This window comes from Mobula hypostoma, chromosome X1 (assembly GCF_963921235.1).
Source record: "Mobula hypostoma chromosome X1, sMobHyp1.1, whole genome shotgun sequence".
Lineage (NCBI taxonomy): Eukaryota > Metazoa > Chordata > Chondrichthyes > Myliobatiformes > Myliobatidae > Mobula > Mobula hypostoma.
The window spans coordinates 33,347,719-33,364,472 of NC_086128.1; the positions used below are offsets into that span (position 1 = coordinate 33,347,719).

General features: G+C 42.4%; 1 protein-coding gene across 17 annotated transcripts in view; it reads left to right on the forward strand.

The window, feature by feature from the left end:
* LOC134340450 (thyroid hormone receptor alpha) overlaps positions 1–16,754 on the forward strand; it is a 534,574-nt gene that overhangs the window by 397,238 nt on the left and 120,582 nt on the right. For all 17 annotated transcript variants that reach the window (XM_063037698.1, XM_063037699.1, XM_063037702.1 and 14 more), the window contains one exon: positions 12,656–12,720. In XM_063037698.1, the coding sequence (XP_062893768.1) occupies positions 12,656–12,720 (65 nt within the window). The remainder of the gene's footprint in view (positions 1–12,655; positions 12,721–16,754) is intronic.

The window sequence follows — 16,754 nt, forward strand, 5'->3', positions numbered from 1 at the left end:
CAGTCCCACAAACAGCGATATGCTTATGATTAGATATCGAACTCGAAATTCTATCATGTTGCTCAATATTTTTATGGTCTATGACTATTAAATGCTCTGTCTTCGTATATTATGCTTCAGAAAATTATATGTCTTCCATACATATAAATAACTATATTAAACGAAGAGCTTCACATAGATAATTACAGATGACATCATTGGCATGTAATTAAAAATAGAAGCCATATTTGCATTGTGAAGAGACCATTTGTGAGTGGCACAGTGATGGAATAACTAGCCAGAGGTGTAGTGACATATGCACCAGACCTCGAGGGAAGTGTTCCCGGGTTCGAATCCGGCCGGCACCTTGCACGCTTTCTATCCGTGCTGGGTTGAGTGTCGGCCTCGTAAAATAAAAAAAGACAGAAGTGCTAAAGAACCGGCAAGGTTACCGCCCAATGCGCCGCAAGGCGCGGAAAGGAGCAACAACAACAATGATGGAATGTAAGAGCATGCTTTCATAGGACGGTGAAACATGTTCATGCATAATTTAAATGACCTGCGCCATTGGGACAAACTGGGAGGCCAATTCTTCACAACTGATCTTCAGTACAAAATGAACTAAGATAAGTTGTTATTGCTGCCATTGCCAGACTGTTGAACCTTTGGTATCCATTTCGAATGACTTACTGTCTCATCAATCTTTGAAGTACATGGTGCCCTTCCCATATTCTATTGTACTTTTTGCAAGTCTGCCTACAGCAGGCTAGAAATTCATAAGAGGAAGCTCACGTCATACTTGAGGGAATATCACTGTCCTGTAACCCCAACAGAAATTGGCAGTAGTCTCCGCTGCTTCAACATGTGCTTTTACATACAGAGAAGATTTCGATGTCTGTTTTATCCCTAGTGTTCTAACCAATGTTGATCTCCCTAAGGCAGACTATCTGGTCATTATCACGTTACTGGCGCTTGTAATTTCCTTCCATCATAATAAAACAGACCACATTTCAAAAGCATTTCTTTGGCTTTGAATTGTTTCAAGATGTTCTGTGGTTCTGAAAAATGCAATTTAAATTCAAATCTCTTTCAAAGTTCAAAGTAAATTTATCATCTAAGTATGAACATGTCACCATTTACTGCCCTGAGATTCATTTTCTTGCAGGCACTCACAGTGAACAGAGAAATACAATAGAGTCAATGAAAAACTACACAAAGGCTGACAAACAACCAATATGCAAATACAAAAATAAATGAGTAAATAAATAATATTCAGAAAATAAGTTGTAGAGTACTTGAAAATAGGTTGTGGTATCAGTTCAGTGTTGAGGTGAGTGAACATGGTGTTGTGGGACCTAAGGTTCCTGTACCTGCTTCCTGATGGCAGCAATGAGAAGCGAGCATGGGTAAGGATGGTGGGGGTTCTTCATGATGGATGCTGCTTTCTTGTGGCAGCACTCCTTATAAATATGCTCAATTTTGGAGAGTGCTTTTTCTGTGATGGACTGGGCTATATCCATTGCTCTATGTAGGCTTTGCCATTCTTGGGCATTGGTGTTTTCATACCAGCCCATGATACAACCAGTCAGGATGCTCTCCACTGTGCATCTATAGAAGTTTGTCAAAGTTTTAGGTGACATGCCACAGCTGTGCAAACTCCTAAGTATGTAGAGGCACTGCCTTCTTTTAGCAGTTATATGCTAGTCCCAGGACAGGTCCTCTGAAATGATAATGCCAAGGAAATTAAAGTTACTGGCCCTCTCCACGTTTGATCTGCTAATGAGGAATGGCTCGTGGACCTCCAGTTTCCTCCTCCTGTAGTCAATAACCAGCTCTTTGGTTTTGCTGATGTTGAGTTGTTGTTGAGGCACCATTCAACAAGATTTTCAGTCTCCCTCCTACATGCTGAATCGTCACCCCGTTTGATTCGGCCAATAACAGTGGTTGCTGCTCACTCACTAGAGCCCATGGCTGCAGTCCACGATGACCAGGCAGGCCCCTGCATCACCGACGTAGAAGCATTGACATTGTTCATAGCCTCCAGGGGTTTCAGATCTGAACCTAGTGCATCCGTCACTCAAATCCAGCAGGTGCACACCTAACAGGATCACTGATGGATTTTCCTTGGTGTCACCCACAAGCCGGTGGTCAATTACAGGGCCATTATTACACTGGTTAAAAAATCAAACCTTGGATATTGTTGTACATCTATGCCTTACTAACTGCATAATTTTCAAGGACGCTTTGTGCTCTTTTCTATAATAGTGACAAGTTGACTGAATAATGTCCTCTAATTATTCCTGGTTATGTGCAATCATCTCAACTAATCTTATGGATTAACTGCTATATTGGACCCGATGGGCAGTCTAGTCCTAAGGCTAGAGATGACTGATGTAAAATGTCCCCAGGACCCTTAAAGGGTACTGGGTGTGTGTGCCTGCCTAACTACAATTAATGGCTCTTGCTAAATGTGACATCAGATATGGGGCAGTGAGGCAATAAAAAATTTGTTTGGATAGAATCATAGAATCAAATCATATAATAATACAGCATATGGAAACAGTCTATTTAGCCCAGCATGTTCACACTGACTGGGGGCACCATTCCATATTAACCCCATCTCCCAGCAGTTTGTCCATAGCCCTCTGTGCCCAAGCATTTCAAGTGTTTATTTCCGCACTTCTTAAATGCTAGAAAAAGGGCTAGCTCAGGAGGGCACCTTGGTCAGGGCGGATGATTCGGGCTGAAGAACTTGGTTCCGTGTGTGTAACTTCATGACTCAAAATGCTGTCAGTGAACCAGCTTCAACTACTCAACCATTTATCACTCTCTGGATGAAGAAAGTCCCCCTCAGATCCCCTCTAAATCTCTTCCTCTACCTTAAATCTATGTCCCCTAGTTTTTCCTACCACTGATATGGGTAAAAGTTCCCTGTAGCCTATACCTGTCAAGTTTACATACCTTAATCATATTCCCTCAACTTGCTCTGTTCCAGGGAGAAGAGACCAAGCTTCTTTAGTTTCTCCTCATAACTGAACTGCTGAACATCTTGATGAATCTCCTCTGCACCCTCTACAGCACCATCATACCCTTCCTTTACCTCAGTCACTAGAATTGCAGGTAATATTTCAGTTGAGGTCAGACCAAGGTTTTATAAAGCTGCGTCTTTACCTCCCAACTTCTGTATTCAGTTCCATATCTAATGAAGGACCTATCCAATGTGTCTTCCTAACCACATTGTCAAACTGTGTTGCTACCTCCAAGGATCTATGGGCTTGGACTCTGAGATCGCTCTTTTCCTCAGGACTCTCGAAGATCCTACCTTTCATGGTGTATGTCCTTGCCTCATTGGTACTCCCAAAATGCATCACCTCATCTCAGTCTGAATTAAGCTCCACCTGCCACTTTACAGTTCATTTCACCAAAATATCAATCTCTCTCTGCAGCCTGAACCTTCCACACTATCAATAACTTGGCCAATCTTTGTGTCATCTGCACAAAGATAACACAAAGACGATCATCATCTTAATGATCTTAAAAACGCGAACATGAGGAAATCTGCAGATGCTGGAGTTTCAAGCAACACACATAAAAGTTGCTGGGGGAACGCAGCAGGCCAGGCAGCATCTCTAGGAAGAGGTACAGTCGACGTTTCGGGCCGAGACCCTTCGTCAGGACTAACTGAAAGAAGAGTTAGTAATAGATTTGAGAGGGGGAGGGGGAGATCCAAAATGATAGGAGAAGACAGGAGGGGGAGGGATAGAGCCAAGAGCTGGACAGTTGATTGGCAAAAGGGATATGAGAGGATCATGGGACCCGGCGCAGACTGGGAGACCATTTCGCTGAATACCTACGCCCTGTCCGCCAGAGAAAGCAGGATCTCCCAGTGGCCACATATTTTAATTCCACGTCCCATTCCCATTCTGACATGTCTATCCACGGCCTCCTCTACTGTCAAGATGAAGCCACAATCAGGCTGGAGGAACAACACCTTATATTCTGCCTGGGTAGCCTCCGACCTGATGGCATGAACATTGACTTCTCTAACTTCTGTTAATGCCCCTCCTCCCCCTCGTACCCCATCTGTGGTCTCCCGGTGTGGAAGTCAATGATCCAGTTTCAGAGGGAGATACAGAGGCTCAGGTTTTGGAGCTTGTGGATTAGAACTGAGAATATGATTGTGTTGGGCACAGGGCTGTAATTAATAAACAGCAACCTGATGTAGGGATTGATGATGTCGGGGGGGGGGGGGGTTTCCCAAGGCCAAGTGGGGAGCTGGTGAGAGTGCATCAACTGTTGACCTAACAGAGTGGCCACTGAGTGTATATGTTAGTTTAAGTTTATGGTAATTATGTTTGTCCTCATCTTGTAGTGTACTGCGATGCTGCTGCAAAAAGTTAATTTTCAAAGTACTTATACCTTGTGAATGTGTGCCTTTGGCAACAATAAACTTGAACTTGATTGAACTTGAACTTGAGATGGAATAAAAACAGAATCAGTGAAACTTTGTTCAGAGGATTCAATGAGAAACGTTATATTGCATCTTGCGAGTAGAAAACAATCCAAAGTACCTTACCAATGAGAAAATTGCAAGTAATTTAGGTAGGAAAATGAAAAAAGGAATAAATAAGAAATTGCGGATTCTGGAATCGGAACAAAAGAACAAGCTGCTGGGGAAACTCAGCAGGTGAGCGGTATCTGGGGGGTCATGGGGAAGAAATTGTTGCTGTTTTGTGTTGATACCCTGCATTAGGACTAAGGATGGAGAGGGAAGATAGCCAGTATAATGAGGAAAGGGGCAGGGGTGAGACAGGTGTACTGAGAAAGGTTGAGGGTAATAGAGAGAAGGAGGGGAAGGGTGGAGTTGAGAGACAGAGGCAGATTCAAGGCAGGGAAATTTAGAGAGGAAATTCTGAAGGGAAGATTCCAAAAGCAACGCATACACAAAATACTGGAGGAACTCAGCAAGTCAGGCAGCATCCATGGAAATGAACAGTCAATGCTTCGGACTGAGACCCTTCGGCAGGACTGAGAAGGAAGGGGGAAGATGCCTGGATAAAAAGGGAGAGGAGAGGAAGGAAGTTAGCTGGAAGGTGATAGGTGAAGCCAAGTGGGTGGGAAAGGTCAAGGACTGAAGAAGAAGGAATCTGGTAGGAGAAAGGGATGGAGGAGGGGACCCGGGGGAAGTAAGAGGCAGATGAGAAGAAGTAAAAGGTCATAGAGGAGAATAGAATGGGGATGGGGGAGATTTGTTAACCAGAAGGAGAAATTGATATTCATGCCATCAGGCTGGAGGCTACCCAGACAGAATATAAGGTGGTGCTCCTCCACCCTGAGGGTGGCCTCATCTTGACATGTCGGAATGGGAATGGGAATTAAAATACACCTGCTGACTGGGATCAGAGAATGGGGACAAGATGCGTCCATGGACACACTCTGTGATGAGTGTCAGTGTTTAATTTTGCTTTGTGTTGAATATTAGTAGACAGTACTAGAACTACAGGGTACATAGACAATGATAAAAGATTGGACAAAGGCAGCATGGATTTATGAAAGGAAATCATGTTTAACTGAGTTTTTGAAGTTGCAAACAGCAGAATAATAAAGGTAAACCAGTTGAAGTGCTGTCTTTGGACTTTCAAAAGGCCTCGGGGTAATGGATTAAAGTGGATTGATCACTTTCAGGTTGAAAAGCTGTGACGAGTTGGGATGTCACATGTTCAAAATCTATATCAATGCATTAAAAGAGGGAATGAAGCATAATATATACAGATTACTGACAAAACTAGGCCTAGTGGCTATGTGAATTGTGTGAAGGGTGCAGAGAGGTTTTAAATGAATATAACCAGGCTAAGTGAATGGACAAGGACATGAGAGATGGTGTTGAACCTGACTGTCCTTACACGCAAACCACTGAAATTAGCAAAGCAGATGGTATAGTGGCCCTTATTTCATGCAGATTTAGGAGCAGTACAGTAGTGTAATGGTTAGTGTAACACTATTACAGCACCAGTGACCCAGGTTCAATTATCGCCACCGTCTAGTAGGAGTTTGTACATTCTCCCCGTGACTGTGTGGGTGTTCGAGTTTCCTCTCACATTGCAAAGATGTGCGAGTTAGTAGATTAATTGGTCATGTGGGTATAATTGGACAGCACGGGCTTATTGGGCCAGAGGGGCCTGGTACCATGCTGTATCACTAAATAAATAAATATTTGCGTACACTCATAAAGACAACTTGCTATATAGGCCATGGTGGTCTCTCCTCCGAAAGAAGGAGGTACTTGCAAAAGAGGGAGTTCGACAAATGTTCATCAGATTGATTCCTGAGTTTGGAAGGACGTCAAATGACAAGAGTGTAAGCAAACTGGGCCTACGTTCTCTAAAGTTCGAGAAGGATGGAGGGTGATATCATTGAAATATCTAGAATATATATGGTGTTTGATACAGTAAATGCAAGGATAATGTTTCTCCTGACTGGTTGGCCATTCAGAACTGAGTTGAGAAAAAATATACCATGGTCTGGTGAATCTTTGGAATTCTTTACCCAAGGAGGCACTTGAGGCTCAGCTACTGAGTATATTCAAAACAGAAAGAGATATACATTCAGTGGCCACTTTATTATGCAAATATCTAATCGGCCAATCATATGCATAATGCATAAACTCAATGCATAAAAGTATGCAGACATGGTCAAGAGGTTCAGTTGTTCAGACCAAACATCAGAATGGGGGAAGAAACGTGATCTAAGTGACTTTGACCATGGAATGATTGTTGGTGCCAGGCAGGGGTGGTTTGAGTATCTCAGAAACTGCTGATCTCTTGGGATTTTCATGTACAACAGTCTCTAGATTTTACAGAGAATGGTGTGAAAAGCAAAAAAACATCCAGTGAACGGCAGTTTTATGGGTGAAAATGTATTGTTAATGAGAGAGTTCAGAGAAGAATGGCCAGACTGGTTCAAGCTGACAGGAAGGCAACAGTAACTCAAATAACCACATGTTACAACAGTGGTGTGCAGAACAGCATCTCTTAGTACATAACACGTCAAATCTTAAAGTGGATGGTCTACAGTAGCAAAAAACCATGAACATACACTCAGTGGCCACTTTATTAGGCATAGGGGGTACCTAATAAAGTGGCCAATGTGTATTTTTAGATATTAAAGGAATCAGGGTTACATAGGATTCATTCGGGAAAGGTCAACCATGGTCCTTTTGAACAGAAGAGTAAACACAAGGGGCTAAATGATATACTCCTGCTTAAATTTTTTTGTTCTCACTGGTATTCTCTTCAATATTTCTATCCTAATCAAAATCACTAAAAATCAAATCTGGTCATCATCTTATTAGATGAGAGTTTCATGTGCACAAGTCGGGTCTCTATGTCTTGCATTACTCCAAAATGTTCTTCGTTAACCAGAGAAAGCAGATTGGAATGTAGACAGAACCAGTTCAAGTTAGAGTCAAAAGCTGTTACAACATGTTTAGCTTGGTTTGAATGCCTCAAGGTGTTGTTCAAAGGTTTTCTGTGAGGAAAGGGGTCTAAGAGTACAAATTAGAAAATTGGTTTTACTATTTATCTCTTGAGGCCAGTTGAAGTGGCTAACATATTAGCTTTAGCCAAAAGAAAGTCATTGGCCCCCATACTTTTGTATCCATAACGCATCCTGCAAGGCGCCTCTGAATTTCTAGGCAATTATACAAAATATATAAGTCATCCTTAATTTTTCTTTTCTGACTAGCTATGCAGAACTCACTGTTCCTCTTTGAATATTATCAAGGGAATACTTATGACCGCCCAATAGACTCGGCGAAGCCATAGTTTGACTTCTCATCCAGCAGTTCACAGCTCTACATCCCAATACCATAGGGATTGCAGACTCAATCCAGAGAGGAGAAATAAAACCCACAATGTGCTATTCAGAGGCAAGAAGGCCAGCCACTGAGTCGAAGCAGACACCAAACCACAGCAGCTCAGCAAACTGTGTGAAAGGTCAGGGTGACCAGAGTTGAAAATAAAGTTTAACAAAAAATTTTGTTGCTGCTGCTGCAACTCAGCGGCAACATCTTTCATGCAGAATTTGAAAGTTGCGTCAGAAATTCAGATTGATATATGGAGGTTGCCAGGCTTGGGCAAGGTTGTATGGAAGACCGGCAGTTGCCCATGCTGCAAGTCTCCCCTCTCCACGACACTGATGTTGTCCAAGGGAAGGGCATTAGGACCCATACAGCTTGGTGTCATCGCAGAGCAATGTGTGGTTAAGTGCCTTGCTCAAGGACACAACACGCCGCCTCAGCCAAGGCTCGAACTAGCGACCTTCAGATCACTAGACGAATGCCTTAACCACTTGGCCACGCGCCAACACACCAACAGATTGATACACCATCAAGAAACAATTAATTAAAACATTGTATCTCTGCTTAACTTTTAGATCACCTTAATCTTTAATTGCACTCTGCTCTGAGTAACTTCATCATACCAGTAGCCGGAAATTATCTTTTTCACAAATCTCTGTAGAATTCTTTGAAAAAGGTTGAAAGGTGTAGTTGAATTAGAGTGTAAAATTGTTATTTTTCTCATAGTTTAACTTTTCTTATGTTTGCTTGTATTTTTATATCATCTTCTATATGTTCAGTGAAAGACTAGAGACTGCAGATGCTGGAGTCTGGAGAAAAAACTAGATGCTGGAAGAACTCAATGGATCAGGCAGCATCCATCAGACATTTTCCTCCTGACCTGCTGAGTGCCTCCAGCATCTAGTTCCTTGCACAGATTCCAGCATCTGCAGTCCATTCTGACTCCAATGTAATTCTTATGATTGTTGCTGACTCATTAGTATTAACCTGTATTTTGATAGCTCTTAATGTAGTATAACATTTCACAGGACTTCACTTGCCTCAACCTAAACTTAAGCAAATATAAAGATTGGTGACCAAAAGCTTAGACCATAAGACTGAAAGACATTGGAGCAAAATTAGGCCATTCGGCTCATTGAATCTGCTCTGTCATTCGATCGTGGCTGATTTATTATCTCTCTCACCTCACTGTCCTGCCTTCTCCCCATAACATTTGATGCCCTTATGAATCAAGAACCTATCAATCTCTACTTTGAATATACCCAGTGACTTGGCTTCCACAGCCGTCCACTGGTTCACCAAACTCTGGGTAAAGAAATTCCTCTTCATCTCTGGTCTAAAGGGACGTCCGTCTATCCTGAGGATATACACTCCAGTCCTAGACTCGTGCACCAGTGCAAGGCAGATAAGAGGAGGGAGTTCCAGAGCGGCAGCCAATCATACTAGAGCATTTAAGTGCTGCAAAGTGCAAAGGACTGGAACTTGAGAAATACTGTGATCTCAGAAGATGGCAGTGATTCAGGAAGATGCAGAGAGCAGGGACAATTGGTGGTGGTGGGGGGGGGACATATGGACCGGAACATCAAACCAGAATTAGGTTTATTATCACTGACATACTATACGTTGTGAAATTTCTAGTTTTGCAGCAGCAGTGCAGTTACATAAAAATACTATGTTACAATAAGATTTATGTAAAAATAAGTAATGCAAAAAAGAGCAAAATAATGAAGTAGTGTTCATGGGCTCATGGGCCATTCAGAAATCTGATGGCAGAGGAGAAGAAGCTGTTCCTAAAACATTGAGTGTGCATCTTCAGATTCGTGTACCTTCTCCTTGAGGGTTGTAATAGGAAGAGGGCATGTTCTGGATGGTGAGAGTCTTTAATGGTAGATGCCGTCTTCTTGAGGCATCACCTTTTGAAGACATCCTTGAAGGTGCGGAGGCTATTGTCCATGATGGAACTTGCAGAGTTCACAACCATCTGCAGCTTTTTCAATCCTGTGTATTGGCACCTCTATACCAGGTGGTGATGCAACCAGTCAGAATACTCTCCACAGTACATCTGTAGAAATGTGCCAGAGTCTTTGACATACCAAATCTCAAGCTCCTAATGAAGTGTAGCCTCTGGCATGCCGCCGCCTTCATTGCATCATACCGATGCAATCACATTGACCAAAAATTATGTCAACCTACGTAATTCATGTTGTTAGAGTCATTTTCTGGAGGGAAAATTTTTTAAACACTGCTTTCAAATATGAACTCTGCAGTTTCCAAGTCAGATGAATAATTTGAAAAATTGTTTCCCTCGCAGCCTCCTTTAAGGACGGTTGACTGCTACGTGTACAACATTGGCTGTGTTTAGGGCAATCCTTTGCCTCACTTGGAGGCTGCACCAGGACATTAGGATCCTAATTGCATGTGGAAAACCCCAAGCAGCTGTTTCCTCCCCCAAATGCATTTTTTTTATTGCCTTCATAGACATGATTGCCTCATTGAGCCTTTCTTTAGCATGTGCTGCTTTGGAGGTCTGGACACCCAGTTAGTGTCTGAGAAGCAGGTGCTGCACCATCAGATTTCTGGTTTATTTCAGTATTTATTAAATTCCTGCTCTAATCCCCGTGGACTCCCACCCTGATTTTATCCTGCCTGCTCTGCCGTTCACTGAATAAGTAATTCATGCTGCAGAGCATAGAAAAAATCATGTTTGAACCCTTTCGGCAGGGTTGTCAAAACAGATCAAATTAGGAACTCATTCACAGCCAATGAAGTGTGTAGAGTCCAGAGATATATACAGTGGAATTAAATGTCATGTGATTTCCCCTGGGTAGCTGAAAGACTTAATTAAGGCTGAGTTTTAATAGCTGGGAAAAAAGTGGAAAGTTTGTGTTCCAGGTGTTCAGTGAGATGGCTCAGTAATATATAATGATTAACTTCTATTGTGCAGTGAAAGTATCTATTTTTGAAGTCTTTCCTTAAAATGTGTTTGCATTCCAGGAGGTTCCTAATCAATCCAAGAAAGCTTCCTACTAAAATGATAGCCTTTTGTCCACTCTACTGAACAACATTCAATCTCTGAGCATCTTACTAGCTGGCCAACTTGCATTAATATAGCTCCTGTTACATCCCTTTTAGAACACTGCCACCTCCTGTCCATAAATTGCAGCCTGCCAAAATTATTTTTAATAAAAAGCCAAAATATATTATTTGAGCTTTCATACATAGAACATTACAGCATAGGAACAGGTCCTTCAGCCCATAATGTCTGTGCAGAACATGATGACAAATTAAGCTAAATCTCTTCTACCTGCAAACGATCCGTATCGCTCCAACCCTGAATATTCATGAGTATCTAACAGCCTATTGAACACCACAATTATACTTTCTTCCAGCCCACCCCTGGCAGTGGGTTCCAGACATCCACCATTCCTATGTAAAAAAAATTTAGATTATGAGAACACTCAGTCCTCTTTTATTGTCATTTAGAAATGCATACGTGCATTAAAAAATGATACAATGTTTCTCTGGAGTGATATCACAGAAAACAAGACAAACCAAAGACTAACACTGACAGAACCACATAATTATAACATATAGTTACAGCAGTGCAAAGCAATACCATAATTTGATGAAGAACGGTAAATAAAGTCTCAAAAGTCCCTGAGTCGATCGACTCCTGAGTCCCCAATAGCAGGCGGCAAAAGGGAGAAACTCCCTGCCATAAACCTCCAGGCACCGTCAACTTGCCGATGCCTTGGAAGCAGCCGACCACAGCCGACACTTGAGTCCATCTGTCAGAAAACTTCGAGCTTCCGACCAGTCTCTCTGATACAGCCTCCCGAGCGCCATCCTCTGCCGAGCGCCTTCAACTTCGCCCCGGCCGCTGAAACACGCAAAGCCGAGGATTTCGGGGCCTTCTGCTCTGGAGATTCCGGTTACCACACGGTAGCAGCAGCAGCGAAGCGGGCATTTCAGAAGTTTTCCAGATGTTCCTCCATACTCTCACGTCTGTCTCCATCAAATCAGAATTGTGCACGGTCCCCTACTTGACAGATAACAGACATCACCAGCGAAGTGGCTGCGCGCGCTGCCATCGCACCGCCATCTTCTCCTCCTATATCTCCTTTAAACTTTCTCCCTCTCACCTTAAATGCACATTCTCTAATACTTGATATTTCTGTCCTGGTCATTGGACCCTTTTTATCATTGTATAATGTTATTGAATCTAATGACTCCTGCTCTTAAAGTACCAAATTAATGCAAGACTGGTCCAAAGGCATTACTGACAATTAATGTACCTTTAAAATTTGTAACTTGCTTCAATTATAAATGTTCTGTTTTTATAATCTATAAAAGTTATAGATCCTCCTCAGCCTACATAAACCCACCTTGAGAAGGCCATTCCTCCCATACCCTATCAATAACCATATCTACTTCAAACCTTTGTCCAAAAGCTCTATTTGGTGGTCATATATTAATTGTGTTATAGTTACTATTCTATAGATTTGTCGAGTATGCCAACAGCAAAATTAATCTTGAGGTTGTGTATGATGAATTATATGTAATTTGATAATAAAATTTGCTTTGAACTTTGAATAGGCCAAGAGGTATATTTCTGTGGTGTGTCACTCAATTAGCCAGCTTGAATATTATTTAGCTACAAATCAACAGAAATGAAGCTTATTACTGTTGACATTTCTGGAGGCAGCCAATAATACCGCCCGGCATCATTGGCCTTCTCATGATTTATTGGTTTTACTACAGGTTCTAATGCTCAATGCTGATGGATACTATGCACTAAAGTCTCACTTTCCATTGTAGGTGGCCTGATGGGAAGAAAAAGCGGAAGAACAGCCAGTCCTCCATGAAATCCACCAGCATGTCAGGTAATGACACTTCCAAGATTCAGAAGAAAGGGGGCCTGCTTGCTGCACAGTGCAGCGTATTGGGGGTGGGGGGGGGCGTGATAAATCAGTGTTGGAGCAAAGGACGTTGGAATAACTGAGAGTAATCCATTTTTTGTGTAAAGGAGCAAACTATGACTTTGAGACCTGCCTCTCAGTGCATTGTAACCATCACTTTTCAGGCCTGATCAGGAATCATCTCAATGAATCCCACTCAAAACGGGGAGGAAAGCTTTACAGGGTCAGCAAATTGGATGTTAAGTCAGTCAGACACTATTTCAGTTTCTTAGCTGAAATTATTCTCAGATTCAACACTACAAAAAAACTAATTAATTTATGAATAAACTCACTCCTATCTATGGGATATTGCTTGTCCAAGCACACCGTTCTATTTGCTTACATCATAAATAAGCAAGCTGGGATACTCATCTCTTTCTTTCCTTATTTTATTCAAAACAAAACCTGTAGACATTGAGTAAATCATGTTTAGCTGGATACTGAGTGATGACTTTATAAACCCCACCACTATCTGTAAGGAGTTTGTGCATTCTCCCCGTGACTGCGTGGGTTTCCTCCAGGTGCTCCTGTTTCCTCCCACGGTCCAAAGATTGTAAATTGTCCCGTGATTAGCCTGGGATCAAGTTAGGGGGTTACTAGCCGGCAAGACTCAAAGGGCCAGAAGGGCCTGTTCCACACTGTATCCCAATAAATAAAATAGTTGGCCTTTAGTTCTAGAAAGAACCCAGAGAGCAAGAAATTGTAGATAAACACAATACGCTGTCAAAGGTGATGTTTCCCTGAAGTAATTGTTTCCTCAAGCATGAACTGGCCTGTGAGTCCAAATACAGCAACAGGGTCCTTTGGATGAGATACTAAATGATTTACTCTTTTGCTAGATGTTATCCCATGGTCCAACAATGAAGAAGAGCAGGTAATTTATCCCTGGTATCCTGGCCAGTATTTATTCCTCAGTTGGAATTACTGAAAAAGATAACCTGGCCATTATTGCTTTATTGTGGGTTGGTCTAGAATCAGAATCAGAATCAAAATAAGGATTATGTTTACTATCACTAATCTATGATGTGAAATGTGTTAATTTGTGGCAGAAGTACAATGCCATACACATACTATAAATTATAATTATATATGAGAGAGTGAGAGAGAGACCATAGACCATGACAATCTATGTACATAGACTATTTCATATATAGACCATGAACGCACATTCATTGGCCACTTTATTAGGTACAGGAGGTACCTAAAGTGGCCAATGAGTGTACATTCATGGTCTTCTTTTGCTGTAGTACATCCACTTCGAGGGTCAATGTGTTGTGCATTCAGAGATGCTCTTCTGCACACCACTGTTGTAACACGTGGTTATTTGAGTTACTGTCACCTTCCTGTCAGCTTGAGTCAGTCTGGCCATTCTCCTCTGATTTCTCTCATTAACAAGGTGTTTTCACCCACAGAACTGCCACTCACTGGATATTTTTCATTTAACACACCATTCTCTGCATACTCTCAAGACTGTTGTGCATGAAAATCCCAGGACATCAGCAGTTTCTGAGATACTCAAACCACCCCATCTGACACCAACAATCTTTCCATGGTCAAAGTCACTTAGATCACATTTTTTCCCTCTCTGATGTTTGGTCTGGACAGAAACTGAACCTCTTGACCATGTCTGCATGCTTTTATGCATTGAGTTGCTGCCATATGATTGGCTTATTAGATATTTGCATTAATAAGTAGGTGTACCTAGTAAAGTGGCCACTGTGTGCATAAGTTACAATAAGAAATATTTTTTAAAAGTAAGTATTTCATGCAAAAAAGAGAAAAACAGTGAGGTAGTGTTTGAGTTTATGGCCCATTCAGAAATCTATTGTTGGGGAGAATGGTGACGGAATTGAAGGGACAGCCTATTTCTGTGGCTTAATCAACTTTTGATTCAATTCTTGAAAGCCAAATCAGATTGGTTTACTGCAAATAATTTTTGATTGAGTTCTTTGATGAAGCCACAAAGAGGGTTGACATAGGGAACTGTGGTTGATGAAGTGAATATGACTTTGCAACTGCTTCTGATAGAGTGCCCTGAAGTTAACTCATAAGTAAAACTGGCAGCCATGGTGTGTTGACAAAATAAACTCAAAGAAGTAGGCAGAGTGAAATGGAGAGATGCAAGTCAGATGAAATTTAATGCAGGGATATGTGAAATGATTATTTTAGTCAGTAAGTGAGAAAAGGCAATGCAAACTCACTGTTGAACCGTAACCATTAGGCCATGCTCAAAGAACTGCAATATTTTCTTCATGTCCTGAAAATTCCTTTACCATCTCTCAGCCAAGTACAGTTATTCGACGATCCATTTACATTTTGTTGGTCTAATTACCTGTCTTGTTTGTGAATGTTTGGCTGGAAAGCAGTCTGAAGGCATGGCAAATAGTGAATAAAGAAAAGAGATGAGATGAGGGTAGGGGAGGGATAAGTGAGGTGGAAGAAGAGGATATTTGTCAGATGAAAATGAAAAGCAGAAAAAAATGGAAGATGCTGGAAATCTGAAATAAGAACTTAAAACACTGGAAATGTTCAGCAGGTCTGGCAGCGTCTGTGGAGGGAGAAATGCTGTTAAATTTTCAGTGAGCTCTCATCAAGGTGAAAGCTCATCAGCTTGAAACCTTCTGAAGAAATTTGATGGACCTGAAATAGTAAATGTGGTTTTCTCTCCACAGATGCTGCCTGGCTTGCGAAATATACTTGTACGTGTTTCAAAATTCTCTATGGGCATTTGAATTTATTTTAAGTATTATCTTCTTCAAATTCACTGTATCTGTTTGTACATTATAATGTTTCAATATTCATTAAGAAAATATTATGTGGATTTTCCCAATGGATAATTATCCCTCTGTGAATATGTCATCATCATCATGGCTTGGCTTCGGGAATGAAGATTTAGGAAGGGGGCTGCCCACATCTGCTGCAGGCTGGCTGGTGGTTGACTAGACCAATACAGGACAGGCAGGCCCGGTCACAGTGGCTGCAAGGGAAATTCTGTTCTGGGTTTGGTGCTGCTGTGTCACAGTTCTTCCTCCTTCTCCTTTTGTCCTCAATGCCAGCCCTGCGTGGTTCTCGAAGGAGGAGACAGACTGGTGAATGGTGTGTCGCCAGGCCTCACGATCGGAGGCTAGATTAGTCCACTGGCGATGGCCAATATGACAGGCACCAAGGGATTTCTTCAGAGAGTCCTTGTACCTCTTCTTTGGTGCCCCTCGGTCACGGTGGCCAATGGAGAGTTCGCCATACAGCACAATCTTGGGCAGGCGATGATCCTCCATCCTGGAGACATGCCCTGCCCAGCGCAGCTGCGTCTTCAACAGCATGGCCTCGATGCTGGTGACCTCCGCCTGTTCGAGGACTTCGATGTTGGTGACAAAGTCACTCCAGTGGATGTTGAGTCCCCACGACTCAAAGCCGTACAGGAGGGTGGTCAGTATTACGGCTCTGTACACACTGATCTTTGTGCCTTTCTTCAAATGCTTGTTGTTCCAGACTCTTTTGTACAGCCTGCCGAATGCGCTGTTTGCCTTTGCCAGTCTGTTGTCAGTCTCTGTCGATCTTGGCATCTGACAGGATGGTGATCTTCCTGAGGTGCAGGCTGATGGAGAACTTCTGTCTTCTTCAAGCTGACTTCCAGTCCGAAGAGCTTGGCAGCCTCTGCGAAGCTGGATGTTATACGCTGCAGGGCTGTCTCTGTGTGGACAACAAGGGCAGCATCGTCGGCGAAGAGTAGCTCTCAGATGAGTTGCTCCAGTGTCTTGGTGTGGGACTGTAGTCGCCTCAGGTTGAACAGGCTGCCATCGGTGCGGTATCGGATGTAGATACCGTCCTCGTCATCAAGGTCTTCTGTGGCCCTTTCAAGCATCATGCTGAAGAAGATGGTAAAGAGAGTCGGCGCGAGGACGCAGCTTTGCTTTACTCCGTTGCCGATTGGTAAGGGTTCTGAGAGGTCATTGTTGTGT